The sequence below is a fragment of the Erithacus rubecula genome (genome assembly GCF_903797595.1).
Source record: "Erithacus rubecula genome assembly, chromosome: 14".
Taxonomy (NCBI): domain Eukaryota; kingdom Metazoa; phylum Chordata; class Aves; order Passeriformes; family Muscicapidae; genus Erithacus; species Erithacus rubecula.
Genome location: NC_136666.1, coordinates 155,044 through 179,734, shown reverse-complemented (window position 1 = coordinate 179,734; position 24,691 = coordinate 155,044). Strand labels below are relative to the sequence as shown.

Genomic DNA, 24,691 nt, shown 5'->3' with positions numbered 1-24,691 from the left:
TGACCAGATGCGACGATCTCTGGTAGGTGTCACCAGCTTGGTTTTCTGCATTGCACTGTAGTTGCATTCATAACAGGATAGTTTCTTCACACCCAATACCAGTTTGCTGAGTATGTTAGAAAAGAGACATTTTTGTGAATTATTTTCCCCTGTGTTTCCTTTTTTACCCACCATATTTTTCTCTCCCTTCCTGCCCACCTGCTCCCCCATAGGTAAAGATGAAACAACAAAGCAATCTCTGTGTTTTCTTTTTTGGTGTCATGCTGTAACTTCAGGGAAAAATATCAAGGACATACTTGATCCATTTGGGCTTGTACATTTAAGTTCATAGCAGAAAAAGTTAGAAAATTCAAAGTTCTGCAATACACCTTGTTTCCTGTTAGTTACTTTAATTACACATCCCTGCTTTCCCATTCACCTAGGCCTTTGCTTATACATTTTCAGGATGTTCATCAGTTTTCCTGATGCTCAGAAATTAATGTGATAGAAAATGAGCTAAATGGGAAGTATGGCACACTGCTTTGTATATTGAGTGCTTACTGCTGTTCCAAGATGAATATTGTTTTTAAAGGAAGTAAATGAAATTATTGCAGTTGTAAGCTGTGGCAAGCTTCTACCTCATAGTGCTCAGATTGAAATAGGGAATGACTTTTTCCCTCAAGTTGTCATTCTTTTCATGCTTGTACTGTTTGTTAATAAACATAAATTTTAAAATCCAGAAAAGATTCTAAAAAAGATCTCAAAAGTCTTTTGGAGACTGGGGTCCGTGAGAAGAGCATGGTAGTAGCAATATCTGAATTGGATTAAATGTTGTGATGAGCAACCTTATTTGTTATTGGGTTTGGGCTATATATACAATTAGAGACCAAAATATGAAAGATATGTAAACATAAAATTAATTATGATTAGTAACTTAAAAATAATTATCACTTTAAACACAAATAACGTGCATTTCATACAAAATAGTATTAGAAGAAATTAACTTTGAACTCAGATACTTTCATAAAAAGGAGTCAGTAAGAATGTTGGACCAGCACTTGTGGCAGTTTTGTTTCGTGACGTGTATGCAGGTATCACAGCTCAGGAGAGAGGTGGTGTGCTTACAGAAAGAGCCATGTGATTTTTCCTTAGCTATAGGAACAAATCTCTGATGTATTTTGTTCAGGACTGTTGCTGTACTGGGAGTGTTTCTCCTAATAACATTTAAACCTTGTAGGGTTCGTCTGCTGATCGAAGTCAATGGAGAGAGCCAACCAGAACATCTGATGGTTTATGTTCTCTGTATGAGGCAGCTCTGTGTTTGTTTGAAGAGGTATGTCTTGACAAAAACTTTTAAGTGACTGTAGTTTACCTCCTTCTCACTCATGGAATTGGTGTAGTCCAGTCTTGGCCAAGTTATTCTGGAGTAGAGGAGGTGCAAAAAACATTGAAAACCTAAGACATAGTGGGACAAAGTTATTTAGGCAAGCTAATGATATGGTGGTGGTGATTTTTATTTTAGGCAGTTACCATGTTGAGGGCCAATTAAAACTGCATTAAACACTGTGACTATATAGGAAGAAATATAAAATTTACTGCAGAGTAGTAAATCTCTGGTTGGAACAGGTTTGCCGAATGGCTTCAGACTACTCAAGGACATGTGCCAGCCCTGACAGCATCCAGACAGGAGATGCTCCCATTGTGTCAGAGACCTGTGAGGTGTATGTGTGGGGCAGCAACAGCAGCCATCAGCTGGTGGAAGGAACTCAGGAGAAAATACTGCAACCCAAGCTTGCTCCCAGCTTTTCTGATGCACAGACGGTGAGTGACATTTGTTAGTGTTACATGTGACATTCAGCAACTTCATAGTCAGAATATGAAAGTGGAAATAGTACTTGATTCCTGAGTGCCAGTTTGGAGTGAAGGGATGATGCTCAGAACTGCTTATTCGGCTGAGAATATCTCAATAACTGCTTTTATTGATGCCTCGGATAAACATTCTGGTTTGTTTGCAGTGACACACAGAGATAAATATCCACGTAACATGAATGACTGACTTGCTCTGTGGAAACAAGTATAGTTGTCTGTAGGTTTTTTTTTGTGGGTTTATTTTGGTGGTTTTGTTTGTTTTGTTTTCTGTTTAGTTTTTTAAGTTGTTGGTTAAAAGGTGTCTTAACGACTCCATGTACTTTTCCGTTGGTGGTTTTCACACCTAGGATTGCTGAGTTTAAAGCTCCAGACTGGGCTAGCTGCTGACACAGCAACCTTAATTAGCTTTCTGAAAATCAGTGTACATGCTCTTTCTGCTCCCAGTCACAGATTGTGCAGTTGCAGCTGAGCACTTCTATTGATGCATGACCCAGTATATAATAGTTTACTTTTCTGGTACTATATTGGCTTTGCAGTGTTGACTTAAGTAAAAGCACTTTTTGGTCACTAGACAATTCAGGAGCGTTTTCTGGAATTGTTTCTATGGACATTACTGATGTGTTTTATATTCCAATGGGCTGCAGGACTGGACATCATAAAACAAGTTTATGCATTCAGAAAAACTTTCAAAACATTCAAAAGACTGGTACGCAAGAATAGAATGCTTGATCTGAATGAATGGATTGCTCTTTTAATTGTACTATATACAACTATACAACAAATTTATGTGATTTTTCCACTTAGCTGTCGTTGATGATTGTTGTAGGATTATCAGTATGAAGACGTTAATTCCCATTAAATAGGGCTGTGGCAACCTGTTTTGGGCTGTTTTATGATGTACCTTTATGCTTCAGATGGAACCTGCTCTCCACTTTGCTGTTAAGATTCCTATAGGGAATGATTTCTGATTTTCCTAACCCTGTTTGCTGTTGGGTCATTGCTCAGCTGAGCACTGACTTCCCAACAGGGGCAAGTTCTTTTCTTAAAGGCTTTTAATCTTATTTCTTTGATGTTCATGTAATTAAAGTTTATAGTCTCAAATGAATGGATTTTTAGCATTGGGTGTATTTCTGTAATGTTACTGCTTGATACTGGTTAAAATTACGCAAAACCTGCAATGTTTTATCAAGCTGTTACTTTGCCTTCAAAAATTAAGATTTCCATCTATGAGTTTTGGAGATCTGAATGCTACACAAGTTTTATAGTCTGTAGAAGAGATTAAAATAAATAAAATAATCACTGTTTACATACTTTAGTCTCTTGTGAAAATAGGTTCAATCATAGATTCAATTCCCAAGAATTTTAGTTTTACTGTTTGCTGAAATCCAAATTATCTTAGTTTATGCATCATGTTATATGAAGAAACCTGAAATTCTGTTAAAAAAAATAAAGACTTCTAGACCTATGTGTAAATTCTGGGTTTATCCAAGCTCTGCATTTCTACATTGCGTCATTTTCTCTCTTTGCAGATTGAAGCTGGACAATATTGTACTTTTGTCATTTCTACGGATGGCTCTGTTAGAGCCTGTGGGAAAGGCAGCTATGGGAGACTGGGACTGGGAGACTCCAACAATCAGTCCACACTGAAAAAATTGACTTTTGAGCCTCACAGGTCTATTAAAAAGGTGTCATCTTCAAAAGGATCTGATGGTCACACTTTAGCATTTACAACAGAAGGGGAAGTCTTCAGCTGGGGTGATGGTGACTACGGAAAACTGGGACATGGCAATAGTTCAACTCAGAAATACCCCAAACTCATCCAGGGTCCCCTGCAAGGGAAGGTACGTTTTGTACAGTAGAGCACCTGTTCTTCTCTTCAGCTGGGATGTTGTGTAAAGTCAGAAATAGATAAAACCCTAAGAAAACGTTCTGTGGTTTTTTTTATAGACTTGTCTTTGAGGCTGTGTCTGCTTTCAGTAAAACACCAGAGCTTATGGTTACCTGTAGGCCTGGGATTTGGGCAGTGGCATTGTCAGGAAAGCTTCTCATAGTCTTGAGTCAAATTTGTTCAGGGGCTTTCATGGAATTGCGGATTTTGTTTTGCTAGCTGCAAAATCAAGGCTTTCATATATAGCTTCTTTAGTTCTTAAACATCCACTGATGCTGCTTTTTTCTCTCGTAAGACTAGGATATCATGATGCTAATGCTGCTTAATAAATAGGTCATTAGTAGTTTTACATATAAACTTCCCTTTTTATGTACTTATTTCTCCATATCAAATAAATAGAAAAGATTGCAAAGATTGTGTGTACTTGATTCATGTGAATGAACAAGTTAATTCATGTAGATTCCTGAAACTTGACTCTCCCAAGCCTTCAGACTTGCCATTTGATTGGTGTAAAAACTTCATTTTCCTTTTTCCCTTTGCATGTACTGTAGGTGGTTGTGTGTGTGTCGGCGGGCTACAGACACAGTGCTGCTGTTACAGAAGATGGGGAGCTGTACACATGGGGAGAAGGAGACTTTGGAAGATTAGGTAATTTGAACATTTCATGAGATGCTATTGGAATAATTCCTGTGTCTAGTAAGGTTTTTATGCATCTATTTGCCTTCTTCTCTAACTGTCCCCTCTGTTACACGTACACATGTATTTAGTTGTGTGTGTATTGCTGGCTAGTGCAGAGGCTCTGTAAGTTTTCTAATGCAGTTAATTTTACAAAGATTTTTTAAAAAGATTTTTCATTTCGAGGCAAGTTGCTTTTATTCATTCATAAGACTATATGATTGCTAATGCCACTGGAATGTAAACAGTAGACATTTTAAATAAACTGGAATTCTAGATGAACCTAATATAGTGTGATGGTAGAATGAGCCTTTGAAGGGTGAGGAATAACTGGCTAATAATATCAAGGATCTGATTCTAATAAGGATACTTGATGTTACATTTGCCAGAATGGCTTAGTGTTCTTTTACCTTCATACATCTAAGAAGTTAAATTTACCTGAAACAAAAAAGCCTGTATTGTTATTTGCTTCAAGTTCACTTGTCTGTTTCATCATCTTTGCTGTAGAGCTGCTATGCTTCGAATAAAACTACTCTTCTCAAGCAAGTTGATTTCAACCAACAGGTTTTGCATAGAAAGTTGTTTCAGTTAAACTTTAGTTCCCTTATGTTTTCTTTGGCTGTCACAGTCATCAAGCATAGAGGGGTAAATGCAAGCAAGTGGCAGGGGTGGAAGGTGAGGAGTGGTTTTGACAATTACAGCTTTCAAGGGAATCAGTAGAAGTTCAGAGTGTATCCCTATTGTTAGGAGAAGAACTCCATGTTAGAGATTTAACTGGAATTTTGGTCGGAATTGTGGAAACATTCTCCTTGAGTTTTAGATTATTGTGGAGTTTTGATGTCATTTGCAGGTCTTGGATTGTTCAATGGTGAGTTCCAGAACGTAGCTAGACAGTAAAATTTCATTGAGTTATAGGAAATTGTTCATATTTAATCAGTTATGGATACCAGTGTTATTAATTTTCCTCTCTTCTCCATTTTTCTTCCATATCCACAGAATTTCTGGAGTTTAGCAGAAATGACACTTGTTGTAAAGTATAGGTGATGGGTGTAATGTTCTTGGTTTCTGCAGGAAGGAGCTGTTGGTGCTGTTGCTGCTGATGTGTTCAGTCTGTGCAGTGTGGGCAGCAGTGACAGAGGGTCCCCATTGCAGCTGCTCTGCACAGTACCGGCTGCCCACTGCTGGGAGTCTGGCTCTTCATCAGCTGGGATCGACGGCACTTGTGCTAGAAATTCTTTTCAGCCAGGTAGAAGATAATGGTCAATTTTAGAGGCAGTGAGATACAAACAGGTGGTCTCAAGTAAACCCTAAAGATTAAATGTTTAACTTTACAACAGATGTCTTCCAAACCTTACTACAAATCTTTCCAAGAAGTCAGCAGAAATCATCGTTTGTGATAACTGCAGTGCATGTGGAATTTGCAAAATCTTATGATTGTAAAACAGAAATAGGACTTTAATCTTCACATAAAGAAAAGGATCTTTAAATGCACCTCATTTTTTTCCTTAGGTCATGGTGACAGCAACAGCCGCAACATCCCAACTTTGGTGAAAGATATTAGCAATGTAGGAGAGGTGTCCTGTGGCAGCTCACACACCATAGCTCTGTCCAAAGATGGGAGAACAGTGTGGTCGTTTGGAGGAGGAGACAATGGTGGGTGAAACTAATGTTTTTGTCTTATTCCATCTGCCTCATGGTTTCAGTACTCCTTGCAGTTTGGTTCTGGTTTTTATTTGTTGTTTGGTGGCTCTTCAAGGAAGGAATTCTTAAAAAAATCTAATTAAAATATCTGAAGTTCACTTGCAAGATTATAAGGTTAAAAAAAAAAAGATTTTCAGCAGAGGAGGGGTTTCACAGCACAGAAAGCTCTGTGAATGGATGAACAATTCTGGAAAAATGCTGTGCTGATAACTTTCAAATAAATTCACTTGTGATATGATAGTAGCTATTTATGTCCTACAAACTATTACGTATAAACTGCCTGGGATTAGTATTTCAGTTTTAAAATAGACTAAAATAAATATATGTTTTGTCAAGTCTGTAATTACTGTAATTGGAAGAGAATGGGTTTTATAAAAAATCATAATATATTTTAATTTTAAAAAGCCACTCTGACATTTCTGGAAAACAAAAAAAAACAACTCTTGGGGGTACTTTTTAAATTGTTGTCTATCCACTGAAAATACCTCCTAGCTGTGTTTCCTCCTTTTGCAGGCAAACTTGGTCATGGTGATACAAATAGAGTATATAAACCTAAAGTTATAGAAGCTTTGCAAGGAATGTTTATTCGAAAGGTTTGTGCTGGAAGTCAGTCTTCGCTTGCCTTGACATCAACAGGGCAGGTAGGTAAAATCAAGTTTTCACTCAGATTATGGGAGTTGGTGAAGAGGGTCTGGATCCACATTATCTCAGCATTTATTATTTTGACTGTTGAGGAAATGTTCAGCTAGTACTTAAGTAGAAGTGAAGTTCTTGATTAGAGGTTGGAGTATCTAATGCACAAGAGTATTTAAAAATGTGCTGAGTCATCTAAAACACACTTGAAGATTCTTGCTTAGTCATAGAAAACGTAGTATTTTTAGGTTAATAAATGTAACCAGCGTAAAATCAAATTGGATTCCAGAAACAAACAGCAGTGGAATGCTTTTAATTTTTAATATAGTAACCAACTCAGGTGATTAAGTGATTTAATAGTTTTTAAAATGTATGTGTATACTAGAATATAGGTGTTAACAGCAAGTTTTATTTCTGATCTGAAAAATCTCAGGAGAGTCTGGGGATAAATGTTGAGGTGATAAAGGAGGACCTTCCTGGCATAATGGATGCATGTCCTCCAATAAGCATTTTCACAGGTGGCCTCCCCACCTTCAGCTATGTGACTCTAGCAGTGGATTTTCCAAGAGGGAGTCAGGGATGTGGGCATTAACTGCAGCAGCCTCACTCTCCAGTACTGTGTTCTGGGGCAGTGGGTTTTCCAAGAGGGGGTTAGGAATGCTGACATTTACTGCAGCAGTTTGTTTCCCTGCACCCTCCATCCCCGGTGCTGTGCTCTGGGGCACCTCCGTACTGGGGAAGGAGCACTGTAGATGTGTGCTCAGTCAGGAAGGTGCTGTGCTGTGCTGCTGAAGGTGTGGTTGCAGTTGCTGTCAGGTGGTTTGCTGGGATGCTGCTGCTGTGCTCAGCTCAATTGTGTTGCTCTGCCCCAGGTGTACGCATGGGGCTGCGGTGCCTGCCTTGGCTGTGGCTCCTCTGAGGCGACTGCTCTCAGACCCAAGCTCATTGAGGAGCTGGCTGCTACTAGGATCGTTGACATTTCCATTGGTGACAGCCACTGCTTGGCACTTTCTCATGGTAAGGAGAACAAGCTGTAAAAATACACAATCCTCCTCTTTTGATAAAGCAATTGTATCTCAGCTTTTGTTTTCTACTTTATTCATGTTTCTAGATAATGAAGTTTATGCTTGGGGTAACAATTCAATGGGACAATGTGGCCAGGGAAACTCTACTGGCCCTATTACTAAACCGAAGAAAGTCAGTGGTTTAGATGGAGTTGCAATTCAACAGATTTCAGCAGGAACATCCCATAGCCTTGCCTGGACAGCTCTTCCAAGGGACAGGTAACAATGACATTTGGGACAGGTATAATTTTATTCTTTTATAGAAGTGCACTTTATAGAAGTGCATTTATCTATTTCCTGAAGGTGTTTCCATATCATGTGTGTCAAGCATTCTGGCTGTAATGTTTTGGTCTGAAAAGTCTTATTCCTCTCCTCTTTCCTCCCTCCTCTAATTCTTACATGTTACAAGTGAAAATGTATCAGCACCAAATATTTTGATATCTCGTCTTTGTATATGAATGTTTCTTACATGTAGTTAGACAAAACTTACCTTTGTTGACTAAATATTGACAAGGTAATCAGTGGGAGATGAAACAACTCAGTGTTTTTTATTTTTTGCTTCTGAGGGGGTTTTTTATGGCTTAGGAAGTTTCTTTTAGTGTAATAAGTAGTACGCTAATCAGGAGACTTTGGAAAGGGGAAGTTCTGGTGAATTATTGAGGTGCATTTAAAGATCCTTAAAAAAATTCTGTATGGTTACATGTTAAACTGAAAATAGGTACCTAAATAGTTTGAATTACTGTATATTAATAACTAGACACCAAAGATGTTATCAAGTGATTGAAGTAACCCAGTAAACTTTTATGTATGGACTAACACAAAGGAACACAAAAACTTGATGTATGGAAGATAATGCAAGAAAAATTTCGAATGCCCTGTTTTCAAGGGAGCAATCAACTAAGGAAATAGTGAGGCTCAAATAGGAGTAAGTGCTGGTTCCCCTTTTGTGTTCTCCCTGCATTTTATCAAAGTCTCTAGTCTCAGATTTGTAGTAAAACAAGCTTTGTGTGTACTGGTCAGCCTTTGCATGAATAAAATTAAATGCATATGGCTTCAGATTTATGGTATTGAGATGTTTTTGTCCATAAATGTTGGGGTGTTTGATTGTAAAGAGTTGTACAGAAAAGAGAGCAGAAAAATAACTTAATGGGTCAGGAAGGTGTACTGCCATAGTTGTATTACTTGGCTCTAAGAAAGAAACTGGTTTAGTTAAGTGTGCATTCAACCTGTTTAAAGTATTAATTTACTAAAGCAGTTGAAGATTTCAGAAGGTAATTTTCTTTGATGTTTGATTTCAGGCAAGTTGTGGCATGGCACAGACCCTATTGTGTCGACCTTGAAGAAAGTACCTTTTCACATCTTCGTTCTTTCCTTGAGCACTACTGTGACAAAATTAACAGTGAAATTCCTCCTCTTCCTTTTCCTTCATCAAGGTACATACAGCATATGCATGTTAGAGATTTCTAGATTTGTTGTTTCAATACAGCAGTGGTGCATGGTTTAGTCGTGGTGCATGGCTTAAGTCCTGGTTAGTCTATTCTTTACCAAGCGTATGTCTGGTTTACTTGCTCACTCAGGTGCTGTTTGTGTAGAATTATTCTAGTGCATTTGTATAACAGAGGAGCTTTACAGTGTCTCAAATCACTCTGAAATTTATTTTCATTATGCAGCGAATTAAATGCTTCACAGTTTTCTTTTGTAACACATTTTTCTATGTAGTTGAAATACATTTACTGTTTCCATGTTGTCAGTTACTCCTGTAATGAGTGTTTCAGATTTTTTAAGAGGGCTAGAAATGAATATCCTGACTTTTTGTTTTTAACCTGACTGTTGTACTTCTAAATCTTCTAAGAGATTACATTTATTGCTTCTTAATTTTTTTTTGCCTCTGTGCATCATATTATTGTTTATTTCTGTACTTTGGAACAGTTTTGCATCATAATTCATGGGACTACTAATCTAAAGTGAATGCCTCTTGCAACCATTGTCCACAAAGACACTTCTCCATTCTAGTTTCCGTTTTTGTTCTTTTAAGCAGGTTGGCAGTAAGTTTCTCAGAGGAGTTTCCTTAAACTCCCAGTTGGAATTTACTTGCCTTTCTGGTATGAAAAATCAAAGGAGAAGTAAAAGCTTAGCGCACAAATAAGAGGAAGGGAGTAATGCTAATAACAACAGAGGTTAACAGGTATACATTCCTTTTCCAGGGAACACCACAATTTTCTTAAATTGTGTTTGAAGCTGCTTTCTAATCACCTTGCACTTGCACTGGCTGGAGGTGTAGCCACCAGCATTCTTGGCCGGCAGGCTGGTCCTCTTCGAAACCTTTTGTTCAGACTGATGGACTCTTCTGTCCCTGATGAAATTCAAGAGGTAAGTAATGCCTTGTTGTTCACATGTGAAAATTGTACTATTCTCTTCTCTTTTTTTTTCCATATACTTGGATATTTATCAGACTTTCTGAATGATTCTGACTTGCCAGTTTTACTCAGGAAAGTTAAAAAATGTAGTCACCATCACTGCTTTATGATCTGAAAGCAGAGGAAAATGTTTGCATAAGAATTTCAAAAAGCTGCTTTATTTTCTAACTTTTAAATTATTCTTCCCTGTAGTAGTGAGCCTAAAATGTTAATGTGGTGGATTGAGTAACTAACTTGGTTGAGTTATTCTCCTAAGATGCACTCTTAGCAAATAGCAACTCTTGTTGGTCTTGTTTCACTCCTTCAATGAACTGCACGTTTGTGTCATAGCATAAAAGATTGGTGTGCTATTGTGTGCTAGAATTCTGATATTAAATGAAAATTAAGCAGATATTTGGGGTTTATCATGTGTAATGTATGGTGTGTTTCAAGGATACAGGTGGGTTTGTTATGTCTCTTCTCCACTGAAGAAATATTTTCTGCTGCTCTAATTTTAGGTGGTAATTGAGACATTGTCAGTTGGAGCAACTATGCTGCTTCCTCCATTGCGAGAGAGAATGGAATTGCTGCATTCCCTTCTGCCCCAAGGTCCTGATAGATGGGAAAGCTTATCAAAAGGACAGGTAAGGTCAAGTAAAAATATGCCTGAGAGCAGTTGTGGTTTGCTTTGGGTTTTTCTGGGAGAACGTTTTGAGCTTTGAGGTGAGCCTCATCTGCAGAGTGCAAGCACATTTCTGGGGAGATGAAGTGCAAACCCCAGCATAACAAAATCTGTAGGGCAGCCTGGCTAAACCGGAAGGGAGTGAGGCAGGGAGCACTGCTTTTTCGCAGGTGAAGGTCAACTACAGAGAGCTTAGGAATTGCTTAGACAAGTTTAGAGATGAGATAATTTTTAATCCTAGATTAATTGAACAAGCCTTGGTAAGACAAAAGTAACTGTTTTCTGGGATGAATGCTTGTATAATGTTTTCTCTACATGGATTTCAGCCTGCTTTGCAAAGATGACTGCAAGGTTCTTCTCTGTACCCTTTTTCCTATGTACAGTGTGGAGTGTGCATAGGAGATTGTATCTCTCCCACCTGTCTTCCCAAATAATCTGATAACCAGGACATACTGGAGAAAGTGTTTTGTTCAGTGTCTTACCCTCATTGCCCACCATGTGAACAATCTGGTTTCTATCTCTCTTAATCTCAGATTTTTACTAGGTATGGTCAATCTAATTCAGTATATTTATCCATTCTCTAGTAGTACAAATCTTCAGGAAAACCTGAAATATTTTGGTAAAGCACTCCATCTTATTTCTGTGTCCCATTAGAATATTTTTGTTGGGTAACTATGCCTAATGCTTCTTTTCTTCTTAGCTCATCATTTTATCTTTGTTAACAAAGAGTGACTTTTGTGTCTGAACGTTTTTCTTTAGAGAATGCAGCTGGACATTATTCTGACAAGCTTGCAGGATCACACCCATGTAGCTTCCCTCCTTGGCTATAGCTCCCCATCTGACAGCACAGAAACTTCCTCCTTGTGTATCAGCTATGGAAACCTCTCTGATCAAGCATATGCTGTCCAGAGCAGTCATCCAGATACTCATCTAGCTGAAATCTTAATGAAGACTCTTCTAAGAAACTTGGGATTTTATACGGTATGTACAGGCTTCATATCAATATATTTTTTAAAATTATGATTAATTTTTGATACTTTGAAGGGTGCTTATTTCTCCCCATCTTAAGGAAATGATGCTAATTTTTTTTATCTAAAGTAGCAGTGCCACATGTATTTGTCCTTAGGTGGACAGAAGTGAGTTCAATCATCTCTAACAATATGGTTCTAATATTGCTATAGTGGTATTTATTGTTTAAAGTGACTTTAATAAATGCAGCTGTTTTCATATCAGACTATTTTATTGCTCCAGCTTTGGCTTCAGAGCTTTTTGGAAGAGAAAATGTAGCACAAGAAGTAAATTGATTGCATGCAGTGTCTCATCCACAGAGAACAATGAGCAGACACTAGGAGCATGAATATGTTTAACTTCACTGGGGTGGTAACTACCTTGTAATAGAGCAGCAAACACAGGTGTTTGTTGTTCTTAGAAAGTGTAGGGGAGCATGAGAGCAAATCAGTGACTCAGTTTTGTATTCAGCCAGCCAGTTGAATTCAACAGCCAAAAGAAATCAGAGGTTTGTGTTTCCCTGGCGTGGTGTGGAGCTCCTGCACGCAGGGCAGCAGTGGTTTTAGTTCTGTCCAGACCTCCTTCAGTCAGCAAGGTGGAACTATCTGCTTTGGATTGCCTGCTTGAAACCCAGTTTTTCCAGTGGATTCCAAAGGAAGTCAAGCAGCCATCTGTGTTCTCCTTCTATTGCCATCCTAGATAGTGCAAACAGGGATTCTAATGGGAGATGCCTTATGCATCAGCCCACAACAGATCCTAAGGAATTATTCTTTATTTTAATTCATTGTGCTTTGGGGGCTAGATCAGGAAGTTGGCTTTTTAATCTAGTTATCTTTGGTGAGGAATAAAAGCATTGCTGCACGTGACGGAAACATTTTAAGAAATGTTTGCCTGACGGCTACCACAATCACTCTTGTGACATTATAAACAATTGGAATTTCAAGTTTGCTTATCCCATGATCCACTTGACATAATCCAATTTCTCCAGTAATTGCAGGTGCACATAGTAAGGATAAGAGTACTTCTTTGTAGGTGATAGTGAAGTATTATAGCACTCAAAGCAGAGTTAATTGTTATCTTTTCCCCCTTTTGTTTTAATAGGACCAAGCCTTTGGAGAACTGGAAAAAAACAGTGATAAATTTTTACTAGGTACATCATCATCAGAAAACAGCCAGCCTGCTCATCTGCATGAGCTTTTGTGTTCCCTACAGAAACAATTGCTGGCTTATTGCCACATCAACAGTGTTACTGAGGTGTGTGTCCTTATATTTGCCATTTAGGAGAGAAAAAATAATTCAGTATTCATAAGCACCAGAATGTTGTAAGGTTCCTTTTGAAAATGTTCAGAGTATTTGAAAACTGAAGTGATTTGAATAGTGAGCCCCTTATATGGATTTACAGAGCTGTTCTTCCATTTGTTTCCTTCTAGAATTCCAGCAGTGTAGCACTACTTCACAAACACCTGCAGCTTTTGTTGCCTCATGCTACAGATATCTACTCCCGTTCTGCAACACTGCTTAAGGAAAGCTCTTGGAATGGGAGCGTTGGGGAAAAACTGAGAGGTAACTGTCCATGGAAAAGTCAGTAATGATGGCTCTTTTTTTTGCATAGGTTTGAATTTAAAAAATCCCTTATTTTTTTTATATGTGCATAAATTCAGCATTCCAGGTCTCTCCCAAAGGAGGAAATGAGGTGTCTACCCAGGAATGGCATCTGATTCATGTTTTTGATAGGACATTTGGTGTGCAGGAAAAGCACAGTTTGGCGAATGTGAATTTTCCATTTTGTTCACCTTCACTCCACAATGTGAATGTGAACAGAATACAGAATGTGCATTATTGTTTCAGTTTCACTAGTTCTAGATTTCTCTTTTTAAAAGTACAATTATTGTGATTACTGAAAAGTGTGTGACTAAAATAAGAGATTAATAATTATTAAACAAACCCATCAATTCAATCTTTATTATTTAAGATATTCTGAGATAGCTGAGGTGCAATTCTTGTTAAGTTGTATCCCATAATTGTAATTCAGGTGTGGTTTTTTTCTCTGCAGATGTGATTTATGTGTCAGCTGCTGGCAGCATGCTCTCTCAGATTGTCAACTCCCTGTTGCTGCTGCCAGTGTCAGTGGCCCGGCCTTTGCTGAGTTACCTGCTGGATCTGCTGCCACCTTTGGATCGTCTCAACAGGCTCTTGCCTGCTGCAGCCCTTTTGGAAGATCAGGAATTACAGTGGCCTCTTCATGGTAAGTGTCAGAGCAAACATGCTTTTAATCTGAAAAATAAACAGTGACACCTTTTGCAGTAGAATTTAGTTCTCCCTTTTAAGGTGGCTGGTTTTTTAAACTATGTGTCTTGCTACATCTCCTTTTCAATTTCCTTAATGTATTAATATCCCTTGCTGTGAAATATTTTTTCTACTCTGAGTGCCTTTTCCAGTTGTATCCTCTCTACATGTTTATGAGAACACAGAAAAGTGTGTGTTAGACAAAGCAGGTTCTTGGGCAGAGTTTAAAAGAACTTTTACTTCATGAGCAGCTGTGCCACTGTGCCATGAATGGTGGTGGCCTCTGCTGTTCTATAGTTCCAGTGTTCAGTGATCTGTTTGTCCCAGCTGCTGTTTCTTCAGTTGAAAGGTTGCTGATTGAGGGGCAAATCTGCCATTAATTGGGAACAAATCTGCTGTTAGCTGTGAATTTTGGACTTGTTTGTGACACTGGCCACGGGTGCCTAAGCTGGCAGTGGATGTTGCAGGTGGCCCCGAGCTGCTGGAGCCTGCGGGCGTGCCACTGCCGCAGCCGGCGCAGTCGTGGGTATGGCTGGTGGACCTGGAGAGGACGGTGGCGCTGCTGGTCGGCCGCTGCCTGGGGGGGATGCTGCAGGGCCCTGCCGTGTCCCCCGAGGAGCAGGACACTGCCTACTGGCTCAAAACCCCTCTGTTCAGCGATGGAGTGGAGATGGACATTCCTCATCTGGGTGAGCTGCTCGGTGTAAATGTGTTGGGGTTGGAATTTCTCATGGTGTCTGAATGGGGCTCTGTAATTAAGGGTGGTCTTTCAGCATTCTTGTCTGGTTGTGTAGTAATACAGAATGTTCCCAAATGGTATTCAAGGTTATGATGTAGTCTATAAAGGGTCTTGGAAATGCATTCAGGAGAAAAAAAATCGCAGTTTCTCAGTGAAAGACTACAGACTTCACCCAGTTAATTGCAAATGTTTTACTCTTAGATGCTCAGCATTCAACAGACACACAGGAATGCAATTTTTCATATTAATTATTGGAAAATCTATTTTATTCTACTTGCAAAATGATTTTTTTATTAATTAGAAACAAGCCTATTAATAGCAAACTTCATTATTTATGATATGCCAGAATTATCAACAACTCAGCAGTGGTATTCCAGTCATCCCTTCCTATCTGAATCGGTCACTTGCTTCTTTATGCCCCATTCCTCTTAGTTCCCATCTCCTTCTCCCACTCGTTCTGAGCAGGCTACTGCAAGACTTCCAAGACAGAGTGTTTTGAAATGGGTCCAGGCAGGAATTGCAAGTGCATGGCTGTGCAGTTCAGATAGAAGTAATGATACAGATTTATGCTCCCGAACAAAAATTGGATAATGCTTCTGAATATCCATAGGTTTTATGTGGATTGTCTTTTAGGTCACTTTCCTATGTAAGGTGAATTTCTAGAAGGACAGTGACATGCTTTGATTTTTTTTTTTTAACTAAGGGGAGGGTGAAAGGTGGTTTAAATGCTTTCAGATAGATGGTGTAATCCTCAAAATTTGTAGAGTTTAATTTTCTTTGTTATTTCTCTTCTGTTAGATAAATGCATGAGCTCTTTGTTAGAAGTGGCCCTGTCTGGAAATGAGGAGCAGAAGCCCTTTGATTATAAGCTGAGACCAGAGATCACAGTCTATGTTGATTTGGCCTTGGGTTGTACAAAAGAGCCAGCAAGGAGCCTCTGGATCAGTATGCAGGACTATGCTGTCAGTAAAGGTAAGGTGCTGAAAATACCTGTATACATTGAAAGCAAGTTAAATGCTCCAGCTATGCTCCTAGCACAATCCTGTGTTTTCTTTGGCAACGAGTTTTAATTCTACAGCATGATAAAATTCATTTATTATTACGTTCCATGATCTTTCTTTTGCATTATCTGTTACTTATTTTTGACACTGATTTCAGTGCTTGGCAGATATGTAGCTCAATGTTGGTTTTCCCTCTGAACTGGTAAGAAGAAACTCTTGTTTGCTCTCTCAGTTGTTTTTTCTATTTTCTGAGTGGAGCAGGGTGAAACTTGCAATTAGAAAGAAAAATTAAAAGGGGGGAGATGGGGAAGGCAAAGTAACTTACAAAATATGTTAGGAATGGAATGAAGGGGAAGTCATCTTTTGTTTTTCAGGTCTCTGGGAGGCTGGTCTTAGAGTAGTAATAGTTTTTCATGTTTATTGCCTAAATTCTGGGTTTCCTGCTCAAGCTTTCCAGGTTCCTTTTAATGAAATCCACTGAGCATCCAGAAATAATGTTCTGTAGCTCTGACCAAGCTGAGCCAGATAAAGAAAAGAGCAAATGGTATTTACTATGTGCCTCTTGAGAACAGCACAGGGAGTTCTGTTACAGTATTCCACAGAATTGGGAATTCCAGTAAAGACAATGCTGGTTATCTGTTTGCAAAACCTGAGCTGGATGAGCTGATCTGAATAATTTAGGCTGTGGAACTGGATTTCGTAGAAGTTGATGTGGGTCTGCTCTGTGCAGCTGGCTGAAAGTTGTATGGTCACATTAGCAAGTTATGTGGCATCACAGGCAGAGACCAGGAACTTCTGAGGAGCAGGTGTGTTAGACTAGACCTGACTCTGGCCAGGTACGTTTTGTCACTCCTACAGCAGTTCACAAGGATTTATAGAGAGCATTTAACACAAAAATGTATTATAAGCATATTTGTAAAGAAGGGGGACAGTAATTTTTTTTATTTCCCTGTGGAAAATTATGCTGCTTTGTGAAGGTTTGCTTGACAGTTCAGTTATTTCATAGTGGAGCAATATTATTTTCCTAATGGTTCTTTTTAAAGCGGGGAAAAGGTTTTGAAATTAAAAATTCAGTTCCTTAAAATAAAAAGGGACTTAAATGGCTCAAGATATTGAATACAATATTGAAAAAAGAAATATTTTTCGTTTTTGGGAGCAGTAGCCAGTTTTGATGAATGGTTTCTATTTTCAGACTGGGATACTGCAACTTTAAGTAATGAATCACTCCTAGACACCGTGTCCAGATTTGTCCTTGCAGCTCTTCTGAAGCATACAAGTTTACTGAGTCAAGCTTGTGGTGAGAGCAGGCAAGTAACTTTAAGCTGCTTTTAGAAGTTCAGCTGGACTCTGACAGGAATTTGGTGTGATTGTTTTGTGGTTTGGGTGTCATTTTGTGCAGGTACCAGCCTGGCAAGGCCTTGGCAGAAGTTTACCGCTGTGTGTATAAAGTCCGGAGTCGTTTGCTTGCCTGCAAGAACATGGAGCTTATTCAGACCAGGTCATCTTCCAGAGACAGATGGGTAAGGCTCTGCACCTCTCTGCAGTTCTGCTGCCTTCCCTGGCCAGTAAGAAAATGTCACATAATTGCCAGTAGTTTTTTCTATCCTGTTGAAAAGCCTTCATGAGTTTCCAAGTGAAAATGGGCAGGGTGTAATTAGGAGTCCTTTAGTCTGGAGTATGTGATATTAAATCAATTAAAGCAAATGATTGGTTGGCATCTTTTGACCCAAGCCCAGCCTCGAGCCTGGTTTTCCCTCTCCCCATCTCTGGAATGTTGGGCCATAGGAGCTCAACAGCTTAGCTGGAGATGGCTCAGCTGTCCTGGGCAGGCCACAGCTTTGTCTGGCTTCCATTCCTGAATCCAGCTGTGTTATCTGAGCCTCTGAACCTCTCTCTTCCCCTTCCTTGCCTACCTCTTCTTCCTTCCTCCATGGCCACATTATCTTCTTAGTCCTAGCATTACTTTAGGTCAACTTGTCCTTGTCAGCCCTATGTGAATAGCTGATATGAGAGCACTGGGCCTGAAATGGCAGCTTCTGAAAAGCCATTGAGCCAGATCGGCATTGATGATGGGAGTGCTCAGTGAATTACAGGGGTAGGGCCTGTTTGGCAATACAAAGTAGTCCTTAAAGCAGGTTTCTCTGATAGGATTTTTAATTGTGATTTACAGTCTACAAGCAAGATACTTTTAGTGAAGAAAATTCTCCTGTAACATCATGATTAAAAGGCTTTTTAGCTGTATTGTAAAGCACTGGTGGTGCTCTTTGAAACAGTATAGATTTGTCTCCTACTTTTGATTAATATTACAGGGCTGTGTGTGTCTTGCCCACTTCCTTTCTCAGGGTAGGGGTCTAACATAGCTGAAAGAGACTCAGCACTTTGGAAGGCATTGGGTGTGCGTGCAATAAATTCTGTTACTCCCAGAAATCCTCAAACTTACAGATGCAATACGGCAAATATCATCTACGGAGTAGATTTGTTGCTTCAGGTTCAATGCCAATGGGACCCAGGCTTATGGTTTCTAAAGGCTTTGGTGCTGAAGTGTCAAAGTTTGACTGTAGTGTCTAAGTAAGCATTACAAGGAGATGTTTTTCTGCAGATTGTCTGAGTCACAGTTACAAAATGAAAATTAAATTTTCCAACTTAAGTATTTAAAGCCTTGTATTAAACAACTGTATTTGTTGTTTATTTCACACAGTACCAGAAATATTTTTGATAGGAAGAAACCTCTTATTCAATACCTGTGTCCTTGTACATTCATCTTTCATTTTTGTGAGAATTAATTTAATTTCATTTGTGTATTTTTTTAAATCAAGATGCTAGATAACCAAGAGTCTGCTGATGTTGATACTCAAGAACATTCTTTCACTCGTACAATTGATGAAGAAGCAGAAATGGAGGAGCAGGCAGAACGGGACAGGGAGGAAGGACACCCAGAACAAGAAGATGAAGAGGAGGAAAGAGAACATGAAGTTATGACAGCTGGTAGTAAGTACTGGTTATGTGTGTCAATAATGCCATGCCCATTGGAAGGACAGTGTCTCTTTCTCTCAAGTAAAACTGAAAAATTCTTTAAAAGATTCTGAAAGATGTATCTACATAAACATTTTGAGAAGTTTATTTTTATACAATGATGTAGTGGTTTTTATGGTTCAGTAAATTTTTTAGGTACAAAGGTATGTGAATACTAAGTGAGTTCACTGCAATTCAGGGCATCGACATGTACCAGCACTTCTATATGCACTCTCTACAAGACTGCTTGGTTTCATCTTGTTTTCTCTAAAGTCCTTGTCAATAGTTTTTTCATCAGTATTCAGATACAGAGTTTTGGCTGTGTTTGTATGTGTTATTATTTTATGTAGTAACCTTTGAAGGGTAATGTTATTCTGAAGTTTCGAAACAACCATTGATTGTTGACTGTGTTGGAATTCACCTCTGTCTTAGAATCTATGCTCTTAAAAACATGGAGGTTTTAGTCAGAGTTTGGTATTTTTAACACTATTTGCCATGTTTTCTCCTGAGCTTTCTAAACATCTTGTTTAATTCTTCAGAAGATAGCTTGAAAAAGGTGAATTCCACAAACTGTTGTTGCACTGATTGGGGCTTGTAGTCTAGCTTGATGGGGTGCTGAATCCTTAATTTTTGCAGTTTCAGTGAAGCAACAGACAGACATGCAAGATTGTTTGTTTTTTCTCTCTGGTGTGAACTGAGTTTCTCCTAGACAGCATTTGTGTTAGCCTTGGAACATTTCTGTAGAATGCATGTAGCTTAAAAAATGAAATTAGCTGACTTGAAATATTTTCATTAACTGCACAGTTTTCTTTTTCTTTTCTGAATATTGTTAGGATGTTTATCTTTTTCCAGTCTCTGCTGTCATCTCTGGTTTTGCTGACAGTTTTCTGTTAGGACTCCCACATTTCTCTTTGGGATCTTGTTGATCAAAACAATGGTGTGTGTGTTACACCTTTAGTTTTATAGGATGTGTCACTCCATGGGCAGTGCAGTGTAGCTGAAATGCACATTTGTGAGCTAATTTGTGATTCTAGAAGATTTACCTCACCTGCTCAGTGTATGCAGTATGTTTGCCTGCTTGATTTTAATTATTCTGGGCAAATGCTCAGATCTCTCAAATTCCACCTGGACAGGGCTTCTTGGTACAATAAAGGAAATGTATCTAGAAACATCCAGCCACAAAATATTGTTACATGCACAGATAAGCAGGAAGATGATAAGAGGAGGATTCTCTCACATGTCAGGTTCAGCATCCCTTAAAACACATGTGGAAATCTCTTCATAGCAGTGAAGGAAGTAATTAGTTTTACCGTTGCCTTTCCAAAGGGGACCTGAAACTTTAAAATTATTAAAACAAGAGAACTGGAGTTCTTTGGACGTAGGTGAAGAGGTCTCTCACACATACTCTTTAGAAGAATCTGACCCTTTAGACTACAGCAGAATTAAGTAAAGTATAGGCTAAGAATTTTGATAGGATCTTCATTGTACTGCCCAGAGTTAATAAAAGCCAGAAACTGTTCCAGTATTGAATTGGAGATACTCTGGTGTCTGAAATACAGATTTACAGAAGCATTTTTATATATATATCTGCTCAAAGGCAAACATGAAATAATCTCTTTGATGCTATTCAGACAGAAGTTGGGTTGCAGTAAGACACTGAAAGAGTTATGGTGTTCTGTCAGAGTACATTGTCCTTCATTTTAAAATTAACATTGTGTAAATGCTTCATTTAACTTGTTTGCATGACTTTTTTTATGGCACTGTATTATTCCTATATTCTTTTACTGTTAGAAAAGTATTAGTTGTTCTTGATAGTGGGGCAGGTTTTGGCCCGTGCTGTAGATGGATGTTTTATTCTCAGTGGCTGTGTGTGAAGTTAAGACTCTCTCTTTGTGTTGCGTGTTACAGAAATCTTTCAATGTTTCCTATCAGCCCGTGAGGTGGCGCGTAGTCGGGAGCGGGACAGGATGGGCTCGGGCACAGGGCCGAGGCTGGACGATGGCCCTGCCCCGGCCCAGCAGGAGCGGAGGATCAGCACGGATCTGACAGAAGGGCAGGATGTGTACACTGCTGCCTGCAACTCGGTGATCCACAGATGTGCCCTGCTCATCCTGGGCGTCAGCCCTGTCCTTGAGCAGCTGCAGAAGCCCCTGGAGGAGGGGCAGCTGCAGCAGCCTCCCTCTGCTGCTCCCGAGGGTGTCGGACTCATGACCAGGTGGGCTTTGCTGACTGCACCCTGCTCAACTCTCTCTGCTCCCTTGAATTGACTCACCACTTCCAGGCTTCCTCTGAGCATTACTGCAATTATTTTAGAGGAAAATTTCTGCTGAGAGCAGTGTAAATGCATCTGTTGAAAACAGTGATTCTTCTCAATTTTCCTCGGCCAGGCTAACTAAACCTGAAGAATTTTGTTTTGTGTGGACCCTATTTAAGTTTCAAAGTTGGGCATAGTGGTAAATAGTTCAGATCATCAGGTCTACAGATAGTATGAGGTACATGGAAAAATTGTTTATTTTTCCTGTAATTTGTGTTTGGATTTGTTTTTACCGTATTTGTGGTTTTTTGAACCGTACTACTATCATATATAGTAGTGTTAAAAAGAAATTGTATTTGATTAAAACAAAAGATTCAAAGCCTATTATGACAAAAGTGTTGTTCATGATTGATTTTTACAAATATTCCTGTCATAGGTATGGGTAATACTTGTTGTTAGGTCTCCTGTTTTGTTATTTTAAATTAAGATATTTATGGCAAAGATATTAAGGTATTGGAGAGGAAAATTATATGTATTCAGTGCCCTTTTATTCTTTTTGCCTCTTTTTGGAAATCTAGTCCCTAAGGCATGGGTGGCTGCCTCTGTCATTGTCAAAGTGGCTTTCATCTCCAGCATATCAACTTTAGGATGCATTTTATGGGTGGGTTTTTAATAAGTTCAGTGCGTTTTCACCTGCTTACTCTGTCTCTGTTTCTTGTCTCTCAGCTCAGAGTGTTTCTGTTTACTCTGTGTAATACTTACCAAGACTCTAGAGCAATCACCCTTCTGAGGTTGTTCAGTTGCCCAGTAAGGCTGATAAGAAGTAACAAAGTTTACTAATACCTTTTATAAACATAATTGAAGCCATCAGACCACTCTCTTCTTCTTTAATGTGGTCTTGTGATGTTCTGTGCTAGTCTCCTCCCAAATGAAACTGGCACTTGCTACCTTTGGCTATCAACTCTTACCTTTGTGTAATATCAGCTGTTTTTTCCTCTGTGTTTGTGCACCTGAAACAGGAGTGAAAGTCTCACAGCAGAAAGTCGCTCGATCCATGCAAGCTCAAGCTACAGACTGATGAAGTCTAGAAGTGAATCTGATTTGTCTCAGCCAGAATCAGATGAGGAAGGTTATTCACTGGTAAGTAAACCAGCATGATGTATTTAGGGATTGTCAGTAGAATGTTTAGATGGGAAGTACAACTGAAACATTTGTTTAGCATCTGAAGCATTTGTAGCATCTGAAACATTTGTTTATTGTGTTTCGGTGCATTGATTCATCATTGATAAGAGAAAGCACTAATGGAAAAAAAATTAAAAATAATGACAGCTTTGTTGACTGTCTCACTTTTATGGGTGAGGGATGAAATATAAATAATATTATGTACCACATATAATCACTTGAAGAAATGAGACTTTTATTAATCTTTTAATCTAGAGTGGAAGACGAAATGTTGATTTGGATTTGGCAGCATCGCACAGGAAGAGGGGTAAGTTCTGTTGCTTACCTAGTGAATACCAACCTGATAAATGTTAGAGTTTCTTAAGTTAAACTGTGTTTGCAGTTGCCTGCAGTTTACAGTTACAGAGCAGGTGTTGAAACTGACCATTTAAAAATAGCATTTAAAATAATTGTTGCCTACTGTGTGTTGTGTGAGGTTTTGTTGCTTTGTGGCTTGGTTATAGTATTTCCTTGATTATAACACTTCATTCTGGTTTCTAGAATTGTAGAATTTCTCTTTTGAAACAAGTGAGGGTTTTCTGTTAAGTGATTCAGAAAAAGGCATTCTGTTTTCACTCATGTGACTTCAGGAATGAAAAATTGTGAAAGAAGTTCATGTGGAATGTTCTGTTCTTGTGCTAACAATGAACTTTTACCATAAAATGTACTTGAACCTGGAGAACCTGCATTCAGAAGACACTGCTTTACTTTGCATCCATTTACTGTGCAGCAGATGGATCATGGCATTCTCAGGATTAAAAGATCTATCAGAAGGCCTCTGTCAGCCCCCTGATCTGCAGGACATGCTTTCAAGTCAGCATTTTTAGCTTTGCCATTACTCTGACACAGAATTCTTTACTTGACATCCTCTGTGTCCGAAAAGTAACGTAGGAAATGATCTTGGATGAGATCTCAGCTACAATGTGTCTCATGGATTGTGGTTCCTGGGCTGTTGTTTAGGCCCCTGTTGCTTTGGTCACCAGCCTCAAGAGGTGAGGAATAGTGCAAGAGTAGACTTCATCAAAACTTTTATTATAGCAAGAAACTTCTCTGCCAGGTCTGAACTGGAGAAACTATAAATACAGTGAATCCTTCCAGAACCTAAAAAGAAGCTCAAGCAGCTCATTTGCAAACTGAACCCTGTCAAAACACATAGAGATGCCTGTGTTTTGGTACTGGAAGGCTTCCTTGGGAGTTAGTGACAGTAATGCAAGCTTGGGTGCTTGTGCTGGGTGATACGTATGGCAGTTTTGGTTGGTAACCAGTTCCAGAGTCAGGAAATGCAGGGAGCACTACAGGAAACATTCCTCATTTGTCTGTTGAGGTCAGGAGAACACCTACAATACCTGTGTTGTAAGTGGATGGGCTGTTCAGCTCAGTGCTTTTTATGGTCCTTTGTCTTTTGTGACATGTCTATTCTGTGAATCCTAGTTATCTCCTAGAACTGAAACGTGGCCCAGGGTTTGGTGAGGGTGTAGCTTACAGCTTTTTTGGATTGTCCACCCCTTGTCGCGTTTCCAGCAAAGTGCAGTGCCAGCTGTGGATGTTTGGTGAATCCCCTTCAGTTTTATGTTTATACTTTTGGTGTGCTTTGACTAATAAAGGGGGTAGTACTATGAATTCCTAAGGTCTTGCAGATAAATATAGAAGGAAAAGCATTCTCTTTTAACTTAATTAACATCTTAGCCACTCAGGCCAATCATTATTCTAATTGCCCTCTAAATTGATTCTGTCTGTTCAGAAAGAGAACTGGACTACTCTTACTTCAGCCTGAGGATCCTTTGAGTATCTTGTTCCTTGCTGTTACCCAGTTATTTCTGTATTATTAACCTTTTAATTCCATCCCTACAGAAAAAGTCTTTTTGAGTAACTTTGCAGTAAGGGATGACAAGCAGCACATTGTTTTTTCCACCTTGTATCTAAGCCCTTTATTTTTTCTGTTGCTTGGATCAATTTTTTTGATTTGCAGATCCAGAGGGTGTGCTGCAGATGTTGTAGGTGTTGTGTGCAGTGTCTGTGGGGTCTGTGCACCACGTTAGGTACACAGCAGTAAGAAAAGCACAGGCTGCAGGGCAGTCACAAAGGTGCACATCAGTGAGACTCCTCACTCCAGACTTGTCATAGCCTCCAGCTGAACTCCCTGAATTCTAGCATATTGTGTGTACTTTTGTACCTTACTGACACAACTGCTCCAAAAAAAGCAGCAACTTAACTGAGATCCAAATGGAATTGAAATGTTTTAGTGTACCTGCAATAATGAATTCTGCCTTTGAAAATTGACAA

General features: G+C 39.1%; 1 protein-coding gene across 1 annotated transcript in view; it reads left to right on the top strand.

Moving 5' to 3' along the window:
- Window positions 1-24,691, top strand: part of HERC1 (HECT and RLD domain containing E3 ubiquitin protein ligase family member 1) — an 82,917-nt gene that overhangs the window by 13,493 nt on the left and 44,733 nt on the right. Inside the window, 24 exon segments of the mRNA XM_079317759.1 lie at window positions 3-22; window positions 1,217-1,312; window positions 1,606-1,800; window positions 3,378-3,689; window positions 4,288-4,384; window positions 5,921-6,064; window positions 6,626-6,753; window positions 7,618-7,762; window positions 7,857-8,028; window positions 9,108-9,242; window positions 10,014-10,179; window positions 10,724-10,849; window positions 11,647-11,868; window positions 12,997-13,149; window positions 13,326-13,458; window positions 13,949-14,140; window positions 14,649-14,870; window positions 15,719-15,892; window positions 17,114-17,228; window positions 17,321-17,441; window positions 18,738-18,909; window positions 20,842-21,148; window positions 22,207-22,327; window positions 22,625-22,676. Coding sequence (XP_079173885.1) covers window positions 3-22; window positions 1,217-1,312; window positions 1,606-1,800; window positions 3,378-3,689; window positions 4,288-4,384; window positions 5,921-6,064; window positions 6,626-6,753; window positions 7,618-7,762; window positions 7,857-8,028; window positions 9,108-9,242; window positions 10,014-10,179; window positions 10,724-10,849; window positions 11,647-11,868; window positions 12,997-13,149; window positions 13,326-13,458; window positions 13,949-14,140; window positions 14,649-14,870; window positions 15,719-15,892; window positions 17,114-17,228; window positions 17,321-17,441; window positions 18,738-18,909; window positions 20,842-21,148; window positions 22,207-22,327; window positions 22,625-22,676 — 3,720 coding nt within the window.